This window comes from Crocodylus siamensis, chromosome 7, assembly GCF_052110815.1.
Source record: "Crocodylus siamensis isolate JL-2025a chromosome 7, ASM5211081v1, whole genome shotgun sequence".
NCBI classification, from domain to species: domain Eukaryota; kingdom Metazoa; phylum Chordata; order Crocodylia; family Crocodylidae; genus Crocodylus; species Crocodylus siamensis.
The window spans coordinates 56620057-56641533 of record NC_143401.1 but is presented as its reverse complement, the minus strand read 5'-3'; the positions used below and the strand labels follow the sequence as shown (position 1 = coordinate 56641533).

At 42.1% G+C, this 21477-nt stretch overlaps 1 protein-coding gene across 3 annotated transcripts in view; it reads left to right on the top strand.

Moving 5' to 3' along the window:
* Window positions 1-21477, top strand: part of PALD1 (phosphatase domain containing paladin 1) — a 199068-nt gene that overhangs the window by 89166 nt on the left and 88425 nt on the right. For all 3 annotated transcript variants that reach the window (XM_090057409.1, XM_090057410.1, XM_090057408.1), the window contains 8 exons: window positions 7992-8087; window positions 8649-8783; window positions 9261-9377; window positions 9521-9700; window positions 11600-11797; window positions 15746-15886; window positions 17156-17227; window positions 20034-20174. In XM_090057409.1, coding sequence (XP_089913535.1) covers window positions 7992-8087; window positions 8649-8783; window positions 9261-9377; window positions 9521-9700; window positions 11600-11797; window positions 15746-15886; window positions 17156-17227; window positions 20034-20174 — 1080 coding nt within the window. The remainder of the gene's footprint in view (window positions 1-7991; window positions 8088-8648; window positions 8784-9260; window positions 9378-9520; window positions 9701-11599; window positions 11798-15745; window positions 15887-17155; window positions 17228-20033; window positions 20175-21477) is intronic.

Genomic DNA, 21477 nt, shown 5'->3' with positions numbered 1-21477 from the left:
CTGTTATATAAAAAAAATAGTACTCTGAGAATACACATTTCTTTGGCATGAATGCAAGCAATCTAAGGCAGGGGAATATGCTTGTTTTATTTGAAGTGAATGTTGTGTAGCTGAAAGTTGCTAGACTGGCAGATTTGCTTCTGTTTAATTGGGAACAAAAAGGTTCTGAATCTTCTGCTCTTTTGCTGAAGGCTGTGGGCACTTTCTTCAGATCAGAGCCCTCTCTAGGTGACACCTTTATTGCCCCTCTGTGGACGGTGACAAAAATGTGTCTATTAATAGAGTGATTCAGTTTCCAAGCCCTTTTTTGTAAGCAATTTCTCTGTGAATGATGCCAGTAAGGATGCAAAAGACAGTGTTACTTGTGACTTAACGTTGATGTTTTTTATGAGGTATGGGTCTGTCTATTAGGGACTGAATTGAGTTGACTGAACATTACATTAAATGTTATGTCTATTTTTCTTGTGACTAATTATTGCATTGCTGGCTCCTTAGCTATGTTTTCTGCAGTGGAGAGACTGTTTGTGCTTAATGAGAAAAGAGAAGAGATAATTTATAAATTATGCCATTGGAAGATCTTAAAAATGCTTTGATTATAGAAAACTAAGTCTAACTAAAGTACAGTACATCTTTAAAACAGCCTGCAAACCTCAAAGGGACTGCTTGGAGATACAAGATGCTAGCATTTACCAGTAAAATGAATAGAGTGCCAAGTATATATAAGGCCACATGGAGTGGAGTGTTATAAATTCAGTGTTATAAGTTCAGTCAGACTAGTTCAAAGTATGCTTGAGTATTTGACAATTGAAAGATCGTTGTAATTGATGCCAAAAGTCACATTTGTAATTGGATAGGAACAGAATCTCCAGAGGGATGAAGAGATGATTATTATAGCAGCTGGTTCAAGGTGAAGCTCCCTCACTGCCACTGGAAGGAAGGACAAGCTGATGTGAATTTCTACTTGGAAAAATACTTGTGTAAAATGGCGCTTTTTTTTACACAGTCCCTCTCCCCCTAGGGTGTACTCAGGCTCTATGCTGCGACCAAACTATAATTTTCCTTGTATTTTTGCTTCTTGTAGTTCTGTGCAGTCAACATGACAAAGTGATTTGGATTCTGTTCCTCTTTGTACTTCACTGTATACTAATTTACAGGTGCAAGAGCAGTCAAGTGTCACAGAAGGCCCAGTTCAGCCTGCAGGGCTTACATAGCAGGTGTCACTGAATGGAAAGGAAAGAAACCCAGGTTAGGGGAGATGGGCTGTGTAAAATCAATGCTATCTTTTAGTTTTTTTCCGAGTAGCAATTCACTTCAGCTTGTTCTTCTTTACACTGGCACTTAGGGGAAATCCTGTTTTCAGGATTTTTTAAAGTTACTGATTATAAATATGATGCTTGTAATGTCTTTCTGACTAGCCCACTATTTCAGAGGTGAGCCAGGCCTGAAACTGGAACTTGGGAGACCTAGGTTCAATTTTTGATTCTTCCACTGTTCTGCTGAGTGATCTTGGACAAGTTGCTTCCCTTCTTGTGCTTCAGTTTCCCCATCTATAAAATTGAAATGATGGTGCTAATTTATTTGCAAAGGGCTGTGTAATCTGCAAAGGATAAATGCTATATGAGAGCCAGGTATTGTTAATCTAGTAATTCAAGCAGAACATTCATAGCACTATCAGGATAAAAGCTTTGTTTTTCAGTTTGGTGATCATGAGTGCAATGGTTATGGATGATTAAAAAGCATCTCTTGCGTTGGGATTTCTAGGGTCTTTAGTATTAAGGTCTTTACTATTTTTCTTTAAGATAGAATAATATTAAATAAATTTCTGTAGAAATATGGTGAATATATAGATAGTGTTTGTGCCAACTTTTCTCACACTTGATCTGTGAGAGTTTGTAGATCATCCCTGTCTAGTACTGGACTTCTCTTGAGCACCTACACCCAATGACATGGAGCTCTTTGTGATAAGAACAGTTGCAACTACTGCATTTGTTTTTAGTTGTCTCCTCAGAGTCTTGAGCTTACACCCCCATGCTGTGAGCCTTTTAATTCCCTTGTAATAAATGACAGCACAAGTGAAGAATTGGAAGAGGAAGGATGGAAATGTTTTGATTTTCCTTTTGAAGTCCCCTGTGCTGAAGGATATAAACAGGATAGACTGTGGATTTCTTAGGTGTAAATGAGGAACTCTATAAACATGGGCATTTTGTGCTATTAGATCATGTTAAAAGCCAGAAGGCCATCAATAGGACAAGTTTGAGCCAGGTGCTTGCTCTGAAAGCAGAAGGAATGTTGTTTTCTTCCAAGAGAGCACTTTGAGAAGGAAAATTCCCTTTCTTGCTTTTGATGTGTTGATACAGCTGTCGGAGAGAGGGTGCCTTGTTACAGTGCACAGATGTGAACTTACCCCTGTCTTAATGTGGGTAGGGTCTGAGGGAAGAGGCTTTTGGTTGCAATGCAGTGGCATACTTATGGCTTCATTTTCAGATAGCACTCCTGATCTTGCTTATGCTCTCAGGAAATAATTTGAGATTTCCTTGTTGGCGCAGATGTGTGATTTCAGGAAGGCTCTTACGGGAGCATGTACCTGAAAGTTGTCAGGAGTGTGTGGAGTTCCTTTTTATTAGCTATTCCGAACAAAATGAATAAATAACATCCAGACTATTGAGCACCAAGGTGATGCTCTACCCTTCATACCAGCTGCTGAAACTGTATACCCCACAAGAGATTAGAGTTACCTTTTTCTTCTTTCCCCCTGATTCTTGAGTGATGTCAAAATGATAATAGTACTTCCTTAATTTGTTGTACAATATTTTTGGATGATTTAAATGTTTTACAAGATGAGGCATAAGCCATTCCTAACTTTCTGTGGTAGCAAATATAAAGCAAGAACATGCTGCATCTGAATGACATGAGCTTCTGGGGAAGGGGGTCTCTTTCCTGCACTGTGCTGCAACCAGGTAGCAGAGAGAAGTGGTAAAGGTGACTGGGCCTCCGTGCCTGCTCACCTCGGACCTCAGCTGAGTCATTCTGGCCCCCCTTCTGGAAAACATTGCCAACTCCTGATTTACACTACTTTCCATTCCCAGTTAACTCTACAGAGCTTACTAGCCTGGATGCAGCCCTGTATGAATACAGTTATATCACTGGTGGTTTGGAAGGCTGGGTGCTACAGGAATGTTTTGGGACCAGTTGCCTGAATTAGAAGCAAAAGTTCCACATTAGGGACTTTTTGGGGACCCTGCCTCAAAATTCAGGGCTGTCTTGGATAATACAGGGCAATTTATTATTTCAGGCTGATAATCCTATTCTTTACTCCCTGTCCAATGCAATATGAAAAGATTCAATACAAAATTAATTAAAAAAAGGCATCTTAGTCTTTCTTTTGCTGTAGCTTTCCTGGGGGAGTGACAAAAAATAGGGAATGATGTTACTTGCTGAAGGAACATGTCATGTGTCAACGGTTCTAATTCCCCTCACACTAGTGTAGAATTACTACTGCTCCATTGACTTCAGTAGATTTACTCATAAATTTCACCAGTGTTAGAGGAAAACCAGGCCCTATATAAGACACATGTCATCATTTAAGACTTCTTTATTCAGGAACCTACAGAAGATAGGGTAGATATGATGACCTATCAAAGTGCCTTCCAGTCCTATCTCCCAAAGAAGGATTAACTATATCAAAACAATTCCTGGAAAAGTTTGTCTAACCTATTCTAAAAAAAAATCTTTAATGAGAAAGATTCCATAACCCTTTTAAGGTAATCTATTCCCATGCATCACTTTTCTTACAGTAAGATGTATACACAAAAAAATCCAACTTAAATCTCCTTTATTGCAATTCAAGGCCATTTCTACTTGTCCTGTCCCCTGTGAGCACTGAGAACAAGTTATTTTCCTGAAACCTTTTACATAGTTGAAGATTATTATCAAGTTTATATAGTTGTCTTTTGTCTACACTGAACAAACCCAGCTTTTTAATCTTTCCTCATAGATCATGCTTTTTAGACCTCTAATTATTTTGTGAATCCCTCTGCATTCTTTCCTGTTGGTCCATGTCTTCATTTTGAAGTTGGTGCCCAAAACATGTCAAGGTACTTCGGCTGAGGCCTTACCAAGTGCTGAAAAGATTTATATATTGCTTCATGTCTTACATGACACTCCTGTTTATGCATCCCAGTGTGATGTTTTCTTTTTTTCACAGCAGTAGTATTGTAGTGTTGACGAGCATTCAGTTCATTGTGCACTATAACTCTCAGATCTTTTTCTAGAGAACAGCTGCCGACTGAGCCAGTTGTTCCTCATTTTGTATTTGTGTAGTTGATTATTTGTAGCTGAATGCAAAGCACTGCACTTACTGAATCATGTCCTATTTTCATGCTGTGCTCTACTGTCTCCTTTTGGGTAAAGCTTTTATATAAGGTTGTTCTTCTCTTATGAGAACGTACTTGAGTACCTTTAGCTGCTGCTGCCCCCTATTTGTGGGACTCCCACAAATAGACTGTACATTTTCACCATCCCTACCATGGAGCATATGCTAGGACCATGGGACAAGACCACGTCTTAAGTCGCCAAACCAAATGATCTTTTAAATGGAATTCTATTTTATTCAGTTGTATTTGTACTATAATTGCTCCTGCTCTCTTCCACTCATTTTACACTTGATTGAAAGGCCAGCTAAACAGTTGGTGCTGTGTAGCAGGGATGTGGTCCTTGGGATTGTTGTGATGCATGGGTGAGAGCTGATTTTCTGCAATCTGTGCATCAGGTGTGTTAATTTTTGTTTTGTGATGCCTCAATTACCACACACTATTTAATTGAGACAAAACAAGGCAATTTAGCTCCTTTGCATTGCCCACTTAAAGCAACATGTATTGGAAAAGGTCATGTATGGCCAAACACTGCAACTGTCTAGTGTATATAGGATCATTCTAGATCCTGACCTGTTGTAAATGGATATCATTCCATTGAAATCAAGAGAGCTGTGTTGGATTACAACATATAAAAATCTGTCTCATGATTTCCAACTTCTTTCACAGACCTTTCAAACCAACCTGCTTCTGCTGGCTAAGGATTTGCAAATCCTAGATTCACTTGACTCTTTTAACTTTGCTTATGGCTTTTTTCAAACTTTTTTCTATCCGTTTTAAATGATTAACGTGCAGTTAGAATGGAGTGGAAATGCCTGTGTAGTTCACCCATGGGCACTTTTAAAATGTGCGCTATCCAGCCAAAGAAAATGTATTTGCCATTTATCAAAGAGGAGAACACCATTAAAATGATTAAACAGAAAAGAATGTGTGATGGCACTTGTCTAATTCTTCTCAGGAATTCATGCAGATCCAAGATGTTTTCCCCCCACATGCACCTTTTTTGGTGGTATGAGGTGTTCCATATACCTAAATTATGTTGAGCAGCACATGAGCAATACCTTGTACCAGTTCTGGCATGTTCTGGCTATGCAAATCTTACGTTCTTGGCTCAGCAAGAGTAATGTGTCACCAAAAGTATAAGTGAAAGAGAAGCTAGAATAACTTTTCAGATTTATACTTAAAGGCAGAGGGTTCAGAATCTTCCTCTGAGGGTTGCTTGCTTTTTCATGCATTTTATATATCATTTTGTATATCATTTTTACATCAAGGCCCATATACCCTTGTAGAAGTTATACTAGGGCTGACCAGAGAGCTCCTTTGAAGCCTATCAGCATTGCTCCTTTGTGACCTAGTGGAGTGAATGTCCTGTGAGAGTAACATTACTCTCCACTCATATTGGCTGGGGACCAAAACATGGGCAATGGGAGCTGACGCCTCAGCTGAAGGTTGATTTGCTCACCCATGGCACTCCCCAAGTGACTTTTTATACTAGAGAGATGTAGTTAGCCATCTTATTCTGAAGTCAAGTAGAAGGTAGGTTAGATTTGTACCTTATAGCCCAAGCAAAGTAGAGATGTATGCATGTATGTATATATGTATATACCTCTATTTTGGTTAGTCAGTAAGGCCTGCTTTCTTTGTATACTAGACACAGGGCTTCCAGGTAGGGTGAAGTATTCAGAAATTGCCATGTAAGCTGTTTTTGTGAAATGTAGTGCATGGGCTCCACAAAGCTTGTCACTGTGGGAATGGGTATGTTTAATACATGTAAATCACAGTTACATGAACATGAATGTATGCATAAAAGCATAGCTGAGATGTCACTACATGAATCTATCAGGTGCTTTCTTTTTCCTCCTCTTTTTAAAGAGAAAGTGTGCCCTGCTAACAGATATAAAACTGGAAAACTGAACCGTGGAATCTAATGTGGCACCATTCCCTATTTCTGGGGCTGGTGTTAGCTGAAAGAGTCCTCTTCATCATTGGTTTTTTATTTGAGCAAGAGGATGGGGTCTGTGTTCCCCCCCATGAAAGGGCGCAGTTTGTATTTTATGCAAGATTTATGCTGATTTTGTATTGCAGCGATTTGCTGTGATGGGAGGTGGCTGGTGTATATCATTACTGGCACTGGAAAATAAACTTTGGGGGATTGCTGTAAATTAAACAAGAGGAGTGTTTATTTGAAGTTCAAGCAAAGCTATAGCAGTTTTAAACAATGGAGAGTTTCCAGGAAGATTTGCTTATTGGACGTGAACTGCATATGGCGGGAAGGGGAAACCAAAAAAAAATGAGAAAGCAAGGATGGAATATGTTTGGTAGATTTAGAGCCAGATCTTTAGCTAGTGAAAAACAATGTAGCTGCATTTCGAGTCAGCACATTTTTGCTATGTTCTTAAAGGCTTTACTGGATTGGGATCTTGCAGAGTGAATGTTCCTAGACCTGGTCATTTTGCTGGTGCCTTTTTGAGGTATCAGGGAATTCTCTTCTCCCTGAAGTATGTGTTCCTTCACAAAACTGAGGCAGAGCCTGAAATCATCTATGTGTGGAAAATAAATGCAGCAGAAGCAGCAGCAGATCAAGCTTTCATACCTGATCCTGCCAAGATGTTTCCACACCTGTCCTAGAGGAAATACCCTTTGGGCTCAGGGAAGGTAGCTCTTTGTCTCTGTTTGTTCACTCTGCGCTTCTTCACAGGCTGTTAGCATAGGTGTCAGCTAGTGTTAAATGGAGAGGTGGCTCTTGTATTCTGGACACCTATTAACAAAAAGAATGAACTAAAAAAGCCATAAAATAGTCATTGCTTTGTCTTCATAAGTCTTGCCTAGTTTAAACTTGCATTGACATGGGGAGAAGGACTCTCTCTGCTTTCTTACCAATATTATAAAAAATCCAGTTTCAGTCTCTTTAAATTTAGTCATCTTAGGACAGAGGTGGGTATTAAGCCTGACTTTTTTTTTTAAAGCCTCTTTTTAGAGCATGTCAGGGATTTGTCAGAGGTAAAAATAAAGGTAAAGAAAACTGGGAAAAATAAAACAAAATGCCTGGAACACCCTCCCCCCAAATCCCTGATGGTGATATTAACATCAGTAGAAACCTGGAATATTTCCACAATTACAGACTTTGTTTTGAGTTTTCAGAGTAAGCATGTTTCTTAGTCTCTTGATAAATGATAGAGGGCTGGATTTGTCTTGCAGGTAACAAGTAAATATTCATGAGTCAATTACATAATGTCAGAGGTTTCCAAGTGATCCTTGCCAAATACTCCTTTTCTCCCCCGGCATTACAGGGAAGTGTCTTAGAAATAAACAGTTACAAGTTAGAACATTTTCCATAACATCCTGAAACCGGATTTTCAGTCTAATCAATTAGGGATCAAATACTCATTGCATCTAGGTAATCTGTGGGTATTAATGGAAACAAAAATAAGCTTCTTATCCTACCCGGATGACAAATAGGTTGTAGAGGGACACTTTTTTTTTTTTATACCTGAAATCTGCATTGGCCTTAACCTTTGCTGTATATTAATAAGTCTTGCTTAGGGTGCATAGTTCTTACTGGATGGTCTAGTCATGTCACAGCTTGTCACAAGTGTCACCTGTTTTTTAATTTTATTTTAGGGGAATAGCACCAAAGAATATTTTCTTCAAAGGACTTTGCAGAGCCTTGAACGCTATTTCTACTTGATTGCCTTCAACTACTACCTTCATGAGCAGGTGAAAATCCTCCCCATCCCCCTCCAAAGCCTGTCTTATTTTTCCTCCCTTTATGGTTGGAGTTACAGTTTTAGTGAAATAGAGTAAAATCAAAGTAAAGTAGTAGTGGAGGCTCTTTCATTTCCCTAGCCATGTACTGTATATATAGTGCAGGCTCCTTCTCTCTCCCTGAGTTAGAGAGCAGGTGACTCAATGGATTACTGTATTAACCTTTCCCCTATGAAGTCTGAACTCAAACATTGGTTAACTGTTTTATGTAATTTCTTTCATTTAAAAAATGTATTCTGTTTGTTCAAATAAAAAAAACCATCCTTCAGTTTAGCAGTGCTTAGTCTGAAGTTTTGGATGAAACAGGAAGTAGTGTATCAGGTCAAGGTGTGTGTAGCTCTGTAATGGGAGCTGTAAATACTGATAAGTTTTGGCAGTGAGCTTTCAGCCCTTTTATGAATTGCTTGTAAGAACTGCTCTTTGAGGTTGCTTTCTGTGTAAGATATACATGCCATACAGGATAATGCTCACCTGTTCCTGAATCCAGCATGTCTCTTTCTCTGTGAATGGCAGTACCCCATAGCCTTCGCCCTTGACTTCAGCAGATGGATGTGTAGACACCCAGAATTGTATAGGCTGCAGGTGAACATGAACCTGTCAGAGCTCACTGTGACAGGGGAGCTGATAACAAAGGGGATGCGAGTACTGGTGAGTGACTGCTTTAAATCTTCTTCCTCATCCCACCTTGGAAGGTTAGAGGCAGCGTGTTAGACATGAGGTCTGCCTGTCATGTGCCAGGGCCACCTCAGCCAAATGCTGCTCAGAAACAAATGTGCACACTGTCTCATATGCTAAAAATCCCCTTGGGTAGGGCCTCCTGAAAGCTGTCAGCCCAACAGCCCTCAGTTTTGGAGTGTTTGGAAGAGTCCAGTTCTGTGGCTTCCAATCTCATCCCTCTCTTTGTCAGATTTCTGTATGCTGCAGTGCCAGGGGCAACATTTCAAGGAGTGGAGGGAGTGTCTGATGATGGAGGCAGTTTTACCAGTGTGTGCTCCCTGCTTTGAGGGAGTGACTAGCTGGGAGAGATTCTTTGGGAAGCCCTGCAATGGCAAAGGTGCCAGCAGAAATGAGCAGGTAGGGATGTCACTGATTGCCTCCAGTTTACGCTGGTTTGTTCTGCTGCAGGTGGTAGATGAGCGCTTTTCCCCAGATGTGCTCAGTACTGTGAAGGAGATGAACGTAGCCAACTTCCGGAGGGTTCCTAAAATGTCTGTGTATGGGACAGCACAGCCCAACTCCAAGGTAAGGAGGCCATATGTAGAGCTCTTGGCAAATGGGAAGGTGACCAGGGAACAGGACTAAAACCCTCTAGTTTTTATATTCTTTGCAGAGCTGTTTGAATCATGAATGTGCCTTGCATTTAATTTAGTTCCCATTTCCCCTAGGCCATTGGGAAAGTCCTGAGCTACTTAACTGATGCAAAGAGGAAGTACTCCCACATCTTGTGGATAAACCTCCGTGAAGAAGTAGTGCTGGAAGGGAATGAACAAACCTATACCCTCAGGGAACCTGGGAATCTTGAACAACAGATTACAGTCCCTATAAGAATGCCTGAACAACTAGAGGTGAGACCATAGCACCTTCTTATCCTCTATCTTTTCGGCTTGTGGTTGAAGTGTGGGATACATCTTGGTGTTTTTCAGATGTACTGGTATTATTCAAATGTAGAAGATAGGACAAATAGGGCACCTAAACATGTGCCAGATGTCTGCTCCAGTGCGTGCTAATTAGTATGTGTTGGAGCAGACTTGATTAATTGAGTCTGCTGGAGTGTGCTAATTAATGCATTCCAGAAGCCTCTGCATTACATCTATTCAGGATACCTGTGCTTCAAAATAGCGGTGGGGGTACTCTCCCAAGTGGTCACTCCTTCAAAATAGGGAGCACACATTGGTAAAACTGCCTTCATCCTGAGACACTCCCTCCGCTCCTTGAAATGTCTCAGAGCTGCTCTAATTAAAGCACCCCCCCAACTCCAGCCTGGAGCATTTGTATACATGCCTATAGCTCCTTAATCATGTTACTGTTCAGTATTAAAATGATAATGCTAGGTATGGTTATTTTTCCTTTTCAAAGAATCTCTGTACTTTTGTGTGGGGTACTAGCTTTTCCATTTCTAATAAAAGAGAGAAGAAACATCAACACCAAATACTTGCCTTAACATATAAAAAGCAGACAATGAAAATCTATACTCTTGGAGAATCAATTAATTTTAGTTGATGCACCCACTTAAAAAATGTCCCATTCAGATGTCCTTCAGCACATTAACCTAACCAGCTGGCCACCTGCCTGGCTGTTTGATACTACCCAGCACAGAATGGTGCATGCTTGGTAGGAAGAGACTGGATGCTGACCACTTTGGATGCTGATCAGTGATTATTTTACTTCTCTCAGTTTTACAGTTTCTTTCATTTTGGCAAACAAGAGCAAGAAAAGAATGTGATCTTGCAATGGGAACACTTTTGTTTGGCACCCTGGTCCATTACAGCTGAAACCTTGGACTGAAGTGCTGATGTGAAAAACGTCCCCCCAAAACAACCCCCCCCAATTATTATTATGCATTTATACAGCACTCTAAAATGCGTAATGCTCTACAAAATGTAGAGCAGAACACCGTTCCAGGAAGACGAATGTGGCTTGAAAAGACTGGACAATGTCCCATTAGGTGAGGGAGAACACATGTTCTTTTGAAAGAATATAGTCAGGAAGACTGAGGGGAGAAGGCTTGTTACCAACAGTGGCAAGCTTGAGTGAAGAAAGTGTAAAGAGAGTAGGTCATGTCAGACATGTGGCAAGAAGCAGGCAAGGTCCATTGTGGTTAGTTTTTAATGGGATCTTGAAATGAATGAGAAGCCAATAGAGGCATCTTGAGTATGGTGCGAAACTAGCTGTGCTTATTTGTGTAAAAGAGAAGGTGGCAATAGTATTTCAGACATGCTGGACTCTGAAGAGTTGGGATTTTGGCTGGCTATAGAGGAGAGTTGTTTTGGGCTATGATGCAGATGTGGGTCAGGATTTCAGCACAGGCTAAGCCAAGATATTCTCATGTACAGCCAACGGAGATGCGGGAGAAAAGCACTGGCCCTAAGACTTTGGGCAGTGGAGGCAAATGGGAGCTCAAAGTCAAAGTGGGTGAGAGAAACAGGGAAGTTAGTTTCATGCATCACAAAATATTGTTGGTAGGCTCTGTTGAAGGGAAGTCTGGATGTGAAATAGCAGGGATTGTTACAGATCAGGTGAATGGGCATTTGGGTGAACTATGTATGGAAAGCTTCCAAACTGGTCTTGCACTGTGCCTGACATTATCACATCTTTCTATGAGCATTACATTTATGGAATGTAAAATGTCATTAGAATGAGAAGGGGAAAAAAAATCTTATGAAATATGTGCAGTGCTCAGGTAATGAGTAAGTCCTGATTAGTATCCATTTCTTTTTCTCTCTCTTTCTCATTCTCTCCTACAGAAACTAGAGTGCACCCTGAAGAATGACATGCTGAAGTCCCAGAAGTGGTTGGAGGTATATCTGGAGCAGGAAAAACAGATGAAGATGTTTAAGACTTGCCTGACCATACAGGAGATATTTAATCAACACAGAAGCACATGCCAGGGACTGATGTACAAACGGATCCCAATCCCAGACTTCTGTGCTCCCAAGGAGCAGGTAATGGAGGAACAGGAAACTACAGCCGTTACCAGAATTTCAAAACTCTTTGAAGAGGGGCATGGTGAAAAACTCTCTAGGATGGGAACTTCATGGAGCATTTTCTTGTTTTTTCTCTAAAGAGTAGGGGATGGGACAGGTCATCCACTTGCTCCCTACAGTCCCTTGTATTCTGCCTCTTATTCCTTGTCCCCTTACTGATGCTCACCTCTTCTTCCAGTTTGATTTTCTTTTCTAGCTCTTCCCTTCAACTGATTCTCTCTCTTATTCTGTCTTCCATTTTCCTCAAATTTATCCCAACTCCCTCTTCCATTCCCTCCTCGGTTGCACTGCTGTCTTTTAGTTCCTCTGCTTTTTGGAAGGGATGGCACTCCTCCAATCTTTCCTTCACATGAAGGCACAGTGCTTCTGTACAGTGGAGCGGGAAGTTGCTATTACATTGGCTCAGAGGTTGCTGCTGCATTTGCTGCTGCTTCTCTTTTCTATCCAGGCACCAGGAGTAAGAACATGGAGGAGATAATGAAACAAGTCACCAGATGTCCTTCTACTGGGTTACCGCACTGGTGGTCTTTAGTCCTCAGAAGAGGGAAAGGGCAGCTGTAGTTTCGGTGTCTAGATTGCGGGGTACTGGTAAACCTGGGAAGATTCTGGCCAGAGTGAGAGAGACTGCAGGTCTGGATTGTGTCTTGTACTCCTGTTTCTGCACAGGTTTATGAAGAGGAAGCTTGGCTTGTGTTCCTTCCCAGGATTTATGTAGAGTCCCTGAAGAAAAGGGAAAATGAGAGAGTTACCCCTAGATTGATAGTTACTTGTCCGTCTTTGGCCCAGGCAGTGATCAGTGACACTTATCCGTGTAACTTGACTGCTGTAGCTTTCAGTTCTGGGTTTGTCACTGAATAGTAGTGGGATCAGGGCTGCTTTTCAGTCATGCTGATTTGAAATGCGTTATTGCCATCTGCTGGCTCCACTCTGCAATGATAGATTGGTACATGTAGTGTGAGTCTCTGAGGATTTCTTCTTCAGTTCATAGAATCATAGAAAATGAGGGCTGGAAGGGACCTCAGGAGGGCATCTAGTTCAATCCCCTGCTCAAAGCAGGACCATCCCCAACTAGATCATCCCAGCCAAAGCTTTGTCTAGCCAGGGCTTGAAAACCTCCAAGGATGGAGATTCTACCACCTTTCTTGGTTATTTAACCTAGCCTGTTCCAGTATTTTACTACCCTCCTAGTGAGAAAATTCTTCCTAATATCTAACCTAAACTTCCCATGCTGCAACTTGAGACCATTGCTTCCTTGTTCTGTTATCTGCCACCACTGAGAACAGTTTAGCTCCATCCTCTTTTGAACCCCCTTCAGGTAATTGAAGGCTGGTATCAAATCTCCTCTCAGTCATCTCTTATCTAGACTAAATAAGCTCAGTTCCCTCAGCGTGTCCTCCTAAGTCATGTCCCCCAGTCCCCTCACCATTTTTGTTGCTCTCCACTGGTCTCTCTCCAAGTTGTCCACATCCTTTCTGTAGTCGGTACCCAAAACTGAACACAGTACTCCAGATACAGCCTCACCAGTGCAGAATAGAGGGGAAGAATCACTTCCTTTGACCTACTGGCAACACATATAACAATGCAGCCCAGTATGCTGTTAGGTGTCTTGGCAACAAGGGCACACCGCTGACTTATATTCAGGTAATTGTTCGCTGTAATCCCCAGCTCCTTTTCTGCAGCTTGTCAGCCCCCAGTCTGTACTGGGTCATGGGATTGTTCCATCCTAAGTGCACTTTGCACTTCTCTTTAACGAACCTCGTAAGATTCCTTTTGGCTGAATCCTCCGATTTGTCTAGGTCACTCTGAATCTTAGCCCTACCCTCCAGAATATCTACTACTCCCCCCACAGTTTGGTTTCATCTGCAGACTTGCTGAGGGTGCACTCTATGCCATTTTCCAGGTTGTTGGTGAAGGCATTGAACAAAATCAGCCCCAGGACCAACCTCTGGGGCACTCCACTTGATACTGGCTGCCAACTAGATATTAAGCCATTGCTCTCTCAGCCTGATGCTCCAGCCAGTTCCACCTTACAGTCCATTCATCCAGTCCATACTTTCTTAGCTTGCCTGTGAGAATGTTGTGGGTGACCATATCAAAAACCTTGCTAAAATCAAGGTACACCACATCCACCCGTCTCCCAGCATCTGCAGAGCCAGTCACCTCATCATAGAAGACAATTAGGTTGGTCAGGCATGACTTGCTCCTGGTGAATCCATGCTGACTGTTCCTAATTACCTTTTTCTGCTCCAAGTGCTTAAAAATGGATTCCTTAAGGATCTGCTTCATGATTTTTCGAGGGACTGAAGTGAGGCTGACTAGTCTGTAGTTCCCTGGATCCTCCTTTTCCCTTTTCTTAAATATGGGCACTGTGTGCCCTTTTCCAATTGTCTGGGATCTCACCTGATCACCATGAACTTTCAAAGGTGATGGCCATGTTCTGCAGTTACATTAGCCATCTCCCTCAGCACCCTCATGGACTTGTACATGTCCAGCTTTTCTAAATAGTCCCTAACCTATTCTTTTGCCACTGTTGGCTGCTCACCTTCTCCCCAAACTGTGCTGCCCGGTGCAGTAGTCTGGGAGCTGACCTTGCCTGTGAAGACTGAGGCAAAAAAGGCATCAAGCACTTCAGTCTTTTCTGCATCCTCTGTCACTAGGTTGCCTCCCCCATTCAGTAAGGGACCCACACTTTCCCTGATCCTCCTCTTGCTACTGACATACTTGCAGAAACCCTTGTCGTTATCCTTTGCATCCCTTGCTTAGCTGCGGCTTTCTTGACTTCATCCTTGCATGCCCGAGCAATGCTCTTGTATTCTTCCCTAGTTATTTGTCCAAGTTTCCACTTCTTATAAGCTTCCTTTTTGTGACTTAGTTTACTGAAGAGTTCTCTGCTAAACAAGCTGGTCTTCTACCATACTTGCTAATCTTCCTGCGCATTGGGATGGTTTGTTCTTGTGCTCTCAGTCACGCTTCTTTAAAGTTCTGTGGCTTCTATTAGAAAACTTATATTGATGCAAAAGAAATTAAGAGAACAGTAATTAAGAAACTTTTCTAGGATAATTCTTTAGCATTTCCATTAAAGTGAAAATGTTAATGCTGCTGTAGCTACAGTTGTGTATTACCTTTTTTCAGAGTTGCAGAAACCACTTGGTCTGGGCTTGGTATAGTGGCACCCAGAATTCTGTCTGAAGGAGCAAGGCTCTGAGATCCATGCAGTAACAGTGTAACATTATCTATGTGCTATGATGTTAATCCCATTTTAAATATATTTAGGAAAGGAAGGACAGCTGTTTTCAGCACATATGGGGGGGAAGAGTTAGCCAGCCAGACTAAAATGATCACAGTTGTACAAGTTAATGCAGATGGTTTACAATATATCACAATATTGGATTAAATGGCCAAGAACTTGCAGGGAGAAGTGTTAAGTCTTCCCAGTTCAGGAGTTTGTATATATGAATTGAATGTTAAAGGGCATAATTGTCATGCAAGTTTTCTTTTTCCTGTAAGTCTCAGGAAGAATAGGTCATCATATGCTTGGCACTGGCATTCTTGTTGGCCTAAAGGGTTCATATTCTACATGAGTAGCTAAGATCTTACCTCACAGCTGACCCTGTAACGCAGCCTGGGCATGTATGCTGCCACTCTGATAGAAGTTAGAGATTTTATGGCATTTTCTGTAAGGAATAGGCATTGCCATGTTGCACTGGTCACATTCTCTCCATAGTACCTGAGGCAGATTATGAACCACTGTTGAGTGGCTCAGAGGGTGTTGTAGATGTAACTTTCAAGATGCATTTTCTTGTTTTATATTATACTTTGTGCAGAAATTGCTCTTAATTAAAACAATCTATGGTTATACCCAGTGGGAAAAGTTCATATTTAACCTTTTATGTTTTCCTTCTGCAGGATTTTGATCAGCTGCTGGATGCAATGAAGAGTGCGTTGGCTGAAGATTCCCACACGGCCTTTGTGTTCAACTGCCACAGTGGCAGAGGGAGAACCACCACAGCCATGGTTATTGCTGTCCTCACACTTTGGCACTTCAATGTAGGTACTTGTTCAGGGATGGGCCTTTCAGCGGATGGAGGGCTGGAAACAGAGGAGTGGTTTTTTAATCTTTAACTCTAAATACCAGAGCCAAGCCCTTACTCTGAGTAGTGAAAGTGGGCTGTGCTGGAGCATTCACAGCAAAACTTAAAGTAGAGTGAGGTGTCTTAATAAGACTCTATTACACTGCTCCTGAGCTGGCCAGAGAGGTGTGTCTGCTTCTCTGAGCAGGGCCATGCAGGAGAAGAAATCAGTGACTGAGCACTTCCTGCCTCATTACAACCCTAGCAGGGTGTGGGGTCCAAGGCAAATCAGCCTGTGTGAGACCCAAACACAAAGAAGCCGGCGGCAGTGGGGTGGTGGTGAGCGGCTCGATGTGAAGCTGCTGGCGGCAGTGTGGAGTCACCAGCATGATGCAGGCCCTGCAAGAAGGGCCATGGTGGCTCGGCTCGGCTCTGTGGTGCCTCCCAAAGTGCAGGACCTGGGGCAGTTGCCCTGATATGCACTGCCATGTTCCCCCCTCCTTTCCCAGGATGCCCTTATTACAGCACTTGCAGTTCTCTGAGCTCTGCTGGCCAGGTGTGGAGCATTCTCTAATCACACACATGATGAGACTGCTGAATAGCATTGTTGAAAAGCATCACAAAGCTCACAGTCGCAAGAGGGATTTTTCAATGAGGTGTGTGGATTGGTGCTTTCAGATGACTTCAGGGAATGGCTTTGGATGCTGGAGACAAAGGGACCTCCTTGTCCATAACCCTTTAGTATGGGTAGCCAGTAAATTAGCTGAAGAACATGAGTTAGTGTGACAGATTACTTTTTTTCGGTTTCTTACCACCGTCTATGCAAGGAATTGCAATTCTCATATACCGGTGAAGGAGTCTTTCTTAACAGAACAGAAAATTAAGACACAAAAGCCCAGTAACTTGTCTGACATGGCTCACCAAATCCAAGCCAAACCTGGGACAGACCACGTTTGGAAGTCTGGACAGCTTGTTGCTTATTCCTGTTTTTCCCCACTGACTCCTTGCTGGTTGTTGGAGGAGGTGGAGGGGGAACATCACTGTAAGTGCTTTGAGAGCTATTGATTGGGGGCAGGGGGCAAAGGTATATAGTAGAAACTATTATTTGAAAAGCCATTTCTCCTGACACACAGTTCAGAGCTTAGATCTGTGTCTCAGCATTATTACCTGTTACACTGTAGGTGAGAAGAGGTTCTGGCTTAGCACTTTAACAGCCCCTATCTGGTTTGGCTTCTTTTTGCTGTAGGGTATTCCTGAGGTGAGCGAGGAAGAAATTGTTAGTGTGCCTGATGCCAAGTATACCAAAGGGGAATTTGAGGTGAGTCCTTCTGCTGTTATCATCACTGCCATTATTTTGAGGTGCTTTGCTCAAATCTCCAAGGGCTGTTTGTATCCCATTCCTTTAGGCACAGCCTCATTTTTTCAGCTGTTTTGTTCAGGGATGGAGTCTGCCAGTAAGAGACAGGATCTGTGTTTAAGGCCATCAGAAACGGGCTTCCTGATACCTTTATAGCTAGTAATGACCATGTTAAAGTGTGGATTCCGGGATCTGACTATTTAGGACTTGGACATTAAGATTTGATATATTTTGTGTTTGGAAATAGCATCATATTTAAAGTAGCATAAAATGCCCAAGGAGAACCAGGAAAGCAAGAAATAACCTGTTAGTCGTAGCACTTGCTGTTAAGGTGATCTGTGGAGGTGGCAAATGTTTACTTCATTTGGAGACCAAGGATTAGCTCTTAGATGTGCAGCCTGGAAGAGACCAGTCATAAGAACCCTCCCCTGTCCAAGAACTGCAGACAGCATGTGGGTAGATGGCAGCAAGCTTACATACTCACCCCACAACCCACATCCCAACAATGTGCAGGAATTAACTGGCTGTGCATTCAGGCTTTCTAGACTTTCCTCCATCTGCCAGTGACAGTATCTGATTATGCCCTGTTTTATTAACCCCTGCCTCCACTTTGTCACTATTCAGCATTGGACTGTTTTGACCAGTTTTGTTTTCTGAAAGCCACAAGTATTATTCAGTTAAAATACCTGTGCCATTTTTATTTCCAAAGGAGGTTTCTGAACAACACAGTGTTGTGGTGGTTGTATTTGTGCATAATCCTGGCAGGTCCACATCCTACCTGGAGACCTGCAGGAGTCTGGTATGCCTCAGGGCTAGTCTACACTGCCTCTGTGACATGCCTGTGAATCCTACCATGAATGCTTCACCCCCTCATTCCCAATCTGCTTGTGCCAGATCTAGAAATGAGACACTGAAGTTGCATTTGAGCTTCCATGAGCACATGCCAGTGAGCATACATGGGACAGAGAAGCTGAAAGAAACCCTGGACACATGCTCAGAGATACTCTAAGGCAGGGGCGGGCAATTATTTTGGGTGCTTACTGAGTTTTGGCAAGCCATTGAGGGCCATATGACAGGCAGCCAGGGGCAAATAAATAGTAATTTTCTAAATTTTTGGGGGCCCTGTAGGACAGATAGAATAGCCTGGCAGGCTGCATGTGGCCTGTGGACCACATTTTGCCTACCCCTGCTCTAAAGTGGTTATGTTGCTTCATTTTTGGCAGTGGGGGCATGTACTGTAGTGGTGAGTATGCAAGGTGTGCTTCATGGTGGTGCTTCTGAGTGTTGGATACAGGCATGCAGACATGACCTTAAGTACTATGAACACAGCAAGTTCTGGAAAATAAAGCTCTCTTGATAGTGGAGCAAAACATAAATCTCTGAGGGTTTCAGAGTGATTAACAATCCTGACTGTCGTGACATCTTCCTAAGGGAAGCTATTTCTTGTAATCTGAGAGCTCCACTGTCATTCTGCATCCTGGGCTAAAAAGACTTCAAAGTAATACTGCCTTTCTGTTAAGACTGGTGAGCTGCTCCTCCTGTCTTATCAACATATAGCTGGTTTTGAGATGCAATTGAATAACAGACATTTGAGATTTTTAACTAAAAAAGAAACACAAGCAGTTTGTCTTAACTGCCTGACTGAGCCAAGAAGCCTGAGGTGACCAAATGGATTAAAGCAGAAGGGTGGTTTGGTGGCTAGTTTAATCATCTGAGTCTGAAATACCCATGTATTCTAGTCCCTGCTGTACCGCAGAAAGTCTGGCCTGTGCTCTTAGGTGTCTCAGGATTAGAGACACCATGGGTCAGAGATATTGAGCGCTTGCATTTCCACTCATTTCAGCAGTGGCTTGTGTGGGGTGTGTGTCCTCCATTTTTTCTGGGCATTGTCTTTAGTAGAGGTAAAATATTTTTTAGGAATCTTTCTCCTAAGAATAAGTGTTTTAGAATATAGCATGGCTGGGATTTTGTTGTAGCTGAGATGGTCCAGGAAATAAGTGAGAAGTAAGGAATTGTTTTAAATAGTGGTATCTTTTCTTAGACCAGCAATGTATTTAGGAAGGATGCTAGATGAGTCTTCAGGCTTTTCAAGGTCTGAGGAGGAAGCAAATGCACTTAAAACAACAGCGTGTGTTAACTCCAAAAGTAAAAAACAGGCACTTAAGGCACAGTAAATTAAGAGTAGAAGAGAAAACTGTCAGAAGTAGCTTCAAAGCAAAAAAGGTTTAGTCAAACAGATAACCTAATTATGTAAAAGAACAAGACCAGAATGGAAAAAAATACCTGTGGTATACTGAGAAGTTAGAAGAGGCACCAGCTAGATTATAACGAATCACAAAACCATCGTCTATGTTTAGTTCACTGTTTCACATCCAGTAGTCATCTTATTTCCTATCGTCTCCTGCCACCGCAGTGCTATTGCCAGCTGGCCAGTAAGCAACCCTTTTCTACATGCAAAGGAGCCTGACTGTAGATGATCTGACTTTATGGTCTTTGTGGATAGTGACTGTCCTTTTGTATTACTGTTGTGCCCACGAGCCTTTGCCACAGATAAAGTCTTCATTTTTACTGAGGTCTGAGCAAAAAACACAGGACAAAAAGACACCTGCTCACAGAGCTAATGGTACCAATATACAACAGAAGACAGCTCATGGATTTAGGTGTACAGATGGGAATGAGGGTTAAATTTGAACTAATCTCTTCTTCTGGGGGCTATGCATAATATGTAGATTTTGGAATAAAGTGACTTGCTGCTTCTGTCCCCCAGGTTGTGATGAAAGTGGTCCAGCTTTTGCCAGAGGGTCACAGAATAAAGAAGGAGGTAGATATGGCACTGGATACTGTTAGTGAGACCATGACACCTATGCATTATCACCTGAGAGAAATCATTGTGTGCACATACAGGCAGGTGAGTGTGGCTAGTGACTGCTTTTCCCAGATTAACTTTCTGTGTTACTGACTCTCCCAGAAGTAAACCATGCCAGCTCTTTAATGACCTGGATGTCTTTCTTGTTTAACTTGTTAGATACCATGTTTTGGTAGAACCCTGAAGCCATCAGCAGCAGCTGAGTACTACTCTGCTGGTGCTATAGGAACATATATGAAGGCATGGTTCCTTTGTACTCTAAAGCTCTGTTTCTTTTGCTTGTGTTGCTTCTCTTGCTGTTCTGTAATTTCTTGCAGCAAAATCTTCTTCCTGTCTCCTCCAGCAATAGCACATGGGCACTCCAGGTGTTGGTTATCTGATGGGTCATAGCAGATACCAGAGTGGGTCACAGTGTTTTTACCATTTTCATTTTTGTGGCTGCGCGATTCCAAACAGGCTAAGATGAAGCTATCATCTGAGGCCAAAACATAGAGCTAGCATCATTTTTCAAGACTCAGTATTCAGGAAGATGGTTTGGCCCTTATTTTTTAGCTAGTTTATTATTCACTTCAGTCACTTCCAGAAGTATAACCCCATAAGCTCATGCTAGGTATGACATTCCTATTACATGCTTAAATTGTATGCCCTGGGGCTGAGAACTTTTGTTATAGATGATTGGCAGGTATTTGGTCATGGAGGGGAGGTTGCGAGTGAAAGAAGTTTGGACTAAAACCCTTAAAAAAAAAAAAAAAAAAAAAAAAAGAAAGCAAGTGGATGACTTTCAGAGGTAGTTGTCAAAAGAGATGAACTGACTAATGTGCAAGTAGCTCAATGCATAATGGGACAACTGGCCTATTTTTTGGATGGGGGAAGGGAAGGGAGGGGCTTTAAATCTGTTTTAACTGGGTATTCCTTGCTTTTAAGACACAAAATATTCCATTTGCTACTTTCAGCCAGCAGGGGGCAAGGGTGCTCTGTTTGATCTGTGCTTCATCTACATGGTTATGGTTACTTACCCATGTTCTTGTATTTGTACAGCTTTTCTGTTAATTTAGGGTTTGGGGATGTGGGAAAGAAGAGGGCATATGTTTGTGAGAAGGCACCCTGGAGCCCAACAATCCCATTTGGAGACCCTGGATTATCTTTCTTTGCTTTTATATCTCCCTTACTCTTATGTAGCAATAATATCTGGAGAAGTTCTCCAGACTCCCACTGGAGCCTATTCAGTGTTCTGTAGTTGTCTTATTTCTGCCAGTGTGTTTCCATGAACAGTACTGAATGTTAACCTTGCTTATTCCTTGCCACCAGCTATAGATGTGTGTATGCACGTGGGATTGTTGATGTG